Source organism: Sphaeroforma arctica, assembly GCF_001186125.1.
Source record: "Sphaeroforma arctica JP610 unplaced genomic scaffold supercont1.1043, whole genome shotgun sequence".
NCBI classification, from domain to species: Eukaryota; class Ichthyosporea; order Ichthyophonida; genus Sphaeroforma; species Sphaeroforma arctica.
This window is the reverse complement of record NW_014039515.1, coordinates 16,503-20,655: the sequence shown is the minus strand read 5'-3', so window position 1 is coordinate 20,655 and position 4,153 is coordinate 16,503. Positions and strand designations below refer to the sequence as shown.

Sequence of the window (4,153 nt, the reverse complement as noted above, 5' to 3'; positions counted from 1 at the left end):
TCGAGCCTGCGCGGCCGTTCGCTAACAAACCGCACAATACAACTTAAAACTTTTCAAACTTATTAGTTTTCACACTTATAATTTATCGCCCACACTTAGAAGTTCGCGCACTCTTATTAACGCCCAGGAACATTACCGAACAGTTCGGTACTTACAACACCAACATTGTTTTAAATCGGAGGTAAAACTTGGTTGACATTACAAAAATAAATTCAGTAAAAACACAACATAGCCTTCTGAAAAAAGAAAATCTAAAGTTGAGTCTATTTGTATAGTTTTGAAGGTTTTGCTATTTTTAGGTTGCTTTTGCCAACTCATGTATATTAAAAAAAAAGGAATTTCTGAGAATAAATTTATTTTTGGAGTAAAACACCTTACTCCAGTAACTAACTGCTGTATTTACTATTTCATATCCTCTGTGCTGGTATAAGACAGACATCGATATACCGCGAATTGCACCTAGAAAAATCAATGAAATGCACCTCTGATATTAAACATAATTCGTGAACAGGACAAATTATTATTGTTAATTTTTTTAACACCCCATCCATATACTAAAAGGGGTACAAATCGGGCCGAAAATTAAGAAGCGTTCCAAATTTCCTGTATCCGGATTTTTATTTAATCCCAATATATTTTGGCATATTTCCAGATTAAGTATTTCCTAAATGACCTGCAAAGGAGCCAAGGTCGTAGTACAAGCAGAACATCTTCTATACTTAAAGAGTCTAACACTACATAGGAATCCTCCAAAACACGATTATTACGTCTATATATGCATAACTAGTAAAAGTTTTAATGTTGTCACGTACGAATATTGTCAAAAAAAATATCGTTTATGTATTCTTAGAACCGTAGTGCAAGTTACAGCTGTTAAAATCGAGAAAGTGTATATACGCCATTCGATGTGCCATGCAATCGATTGCACGATGAATCTCACTTCCTAAACTTTTGGTCAAAACTCACTACACATTCACCCACAAGTGATTACAATAACATTATTATAGTTTGATTAAGCTTATATAAGTACAACGAAAGTCTAAAAATCATAACGAAGGAATATATTTGAATACGCACTCTATATGGATGTCATTGATGGGCATGCATGCATCATTGATGGGCATGCATGCACGTGAATGGTGCTTTTGAGCAAGTATAATAAGCCCTCTGTACCACAATGATAGGTTCAGAACTAATAATACTTGTATTTATTATATATGAGAACCCTCGGGTTCAAACTTCTAATACGCGACATGGAAATCCAAGATTTGACAAGGTCGAAAAGTGCACATCCTGTTCATAAATCGATGCATAACTGTATGAACCAGTAGAGTTATCAACTTGGCGCCTTTGCAAAATTATTTTGAAATGTTTCTAGAAAAAGTCTATAAAAACAAATTAGGACTGTATTCAAAACCAGATATAGTGAATTAGGTTTGCTTCTTAAAAATCAGGTCCCCTCAGTACATGGATGGGGTGTTAAATAAGCAATGAAACTAATCAGTAAAACACTAAATATTTACAAATAATATTTTGACGTTTGCCTATAATTTGGCAGGCTTTAAGATAAAAAAATTACTGTCAACACTCAGCACTCAACCGACACAAGTTCTAGCGGTCAGAACCGCCGCCGAAAACGGATACGCGCCGGAAACTCAACGAAAAACAAAAACTAAAATATGTATTAAAAAAACTGGGGTCATGCACAGGTTCAATATACATACCCCTGTCCTACTTTCTTGGACCACTGCACCTGTATACAGGTAATATAGGACTAGTTGGCGTCTTTTACTCTGGGGCTCTGAATATGTGGAAGGATTGTGAATGTGGAGTGTGGTCCACTCTGCTGAAGGTGAGGCTAGTCCGGTGGTCCTTGTGACCTTGTCACTCCTTGACCTTCTCACTCGCGGGGTGACTGAGTCTCGCTCTCTGCTGGTGGGTAAAATTAACTTTGGTGGTGAACGCAGAGTCGCAGAGTTGCAGAACAACTGAGAACGGGTTAATAATTTCTGATGACAATGATGAGTCACGGTCACAATGTACTTTTTTTTGTATTGAATTTTGATCACCACAAAAGCGTTTCGTTATTCACTTATTCATACGCACGACGTAATGTATTTTTGTAAATACTCATAAATATTTAACGTGACAGTAGCGTACTCTCTAGTAGAGTGTACCTGATGTAAAATATTTAATTGCTCTGTAAAGTCTGTGCTGTCGGTAAAGGTGTTTGTTCTGATTTCTGAAGGCTCTTGGTGTTAACTGTTATCGCATGATTTCGTCCGTCATAGACGAACAATTCGTGCTATCGGAGATATTAACATCTCATGTGAATATAACGTTGTCTCACATACAGAAAGCAGGCGTAAAATCATATGGATGTATTTGAATAGAACGCGCCACGGTCAATATAGTAACTGCATGCAGTGACGTGCTTATAGTGTGAATGGGAATCGTTAGGAGTAGAGCATACGACGAGTAGTACTACATTGTGTATACAATAAGTGTGCGAGTCAATGATCATGAAACGTACAACATAGGTGGAACATCTACACCCACCACATATACCACCGCTGATGTAAGACGAGTGGTAGGGAACAATGCCTGCTTACAAGTCGTCGCAGACTAATTCTTCGTTAGAGAATCCTAAAGCGCATAGATTAAAAGAGTCTCACGGGCGTATGGCTGGTAGTATAAAGAACTGGTTTCGCATACGGACTAATACAAATGCGGGCCAGGATAATAACGGTAGCAATAAGCTTGTGCCCATTACGGATAATGCAGACGCCAGCAGGAGCAGGTTCATAGGTAAACTTGACCAGTCAGGTAGTGATGATAGGGCCAAGAGGTTTGATCAGAATGTTGCGGTTGGCGCTAAGTACGGGATGCAAACCCTGGACGCGAGTGTGCGCGAGGTTAAGCATCTGCAGTCGTTGGCGGGGCCTAAGCGTAGCAATGCAGCCGCCTATGCACACGCCAATGAGTTCGATAAACACGCTGAGCTGAATGTGACTGATGTGAGGAATGGATCGTACAGTATGGATCGGACTAGTACTAATACTACCAGGTGCACGCTTGCACGGAATGATTATTCCGTAGACAACATGATCTTAAACAGTAGCGGTCAAACCTCGCTGCAGAGTTACGCCTCGCGCAACTTCAGTGGAGACCAGAATAGGGCCTCTTATCAGAGCAATGGGGATGGTAATTGCACCCACAACCTGAGCGAACAAACACCTCTATCACAGCCACAGCAACCACAGCCACATCCACAATCACAGCATAGTACTATGAACCATTCCGGGACGTCTATGCGTGTGCGGAGTGGCGAGCTATCATTGGGAAACATGTGTGCAAGTAGACGGAATAGTACCGTTAGCAACGGCAGTACCTCGGCAGGCAGTGCTGTCAACACCATACATAAGTTAGACCTATATCGCCGGCAACTGGAGCGCGATATAGAGAAGGTGACGGAAGATAAGTTCTTTCAAACGGGCGAGGGGGATGCAGGGGCCAGTTATACCACTCACAGAAACACAGACACAAATACGAACGGCAACGACTCGATCATGAATAGTGAGATGGATGGTTTTGCTACTGGGAATGACCAATCCTCCGGTGCTTTGTCGGCGAACGCACCCTTTTCAATACAAACCAGGGGCGACGTCTCTTCACGCGTTGCCGATAACGTACAGGCCGGACCCGTGAAAGTATGCGTTAAGGCGTGGCGTGGCGAACGTTTGTTGTATTAGTAGTATGTGCATGTGGATACATAGAAAAACTGAGTTGATAAGCTTGTTATTGACAAGGCTGTGTAGATATATACATTTACCAATATGTGTAATATGCGTGTATATTTGCATGTGTACAATTTATATGTGTGTATGATTATAATTATTCCATAAAATATGTGTATACATTTATATCGATATAAGTGTACCTGTTCGTATGTTACGTATTTAAGCATATATATATATGTGTGTGTGTGTGTGTGTGTGTGTGTACATATTATTTATATATATATATGTGTGTGTGTGTGTGTATATGTATATATATGTATATATATATATATATATATATATAATATATATATATATATNTGTGTGTGTGTGTAGTAGTATAATATATATATTATATTATTATTATATATGTA

General features: G+C 39.4%; 1 protein-coding gene across 1 annotated transcript in view; it reads left to right on the top strand.

Moving 5' to 3' along the window:
• The first annotated feature begins 2,182 nt into the window (after positions 1-2,182).
• SARC_09782 (hypothetical protein) overlaps positions 2,183-4,153 on the top strand; it is a 6,079-nt gene continuing 4,108 nt past the window's right edge. Inside the window, exon 1 of the mRNA XM_014296194.1 lies at positions 2,183-3,710. Within this exon, the coding sequence (XP_014151669.1) occupies positions 2,601-3,710 (1,110 nt within the window). The 5' untranslated portion in view covers positions 2,183-2,600. The remainder of the gene's footprint in view (positions 3,711-4,153) is intronic.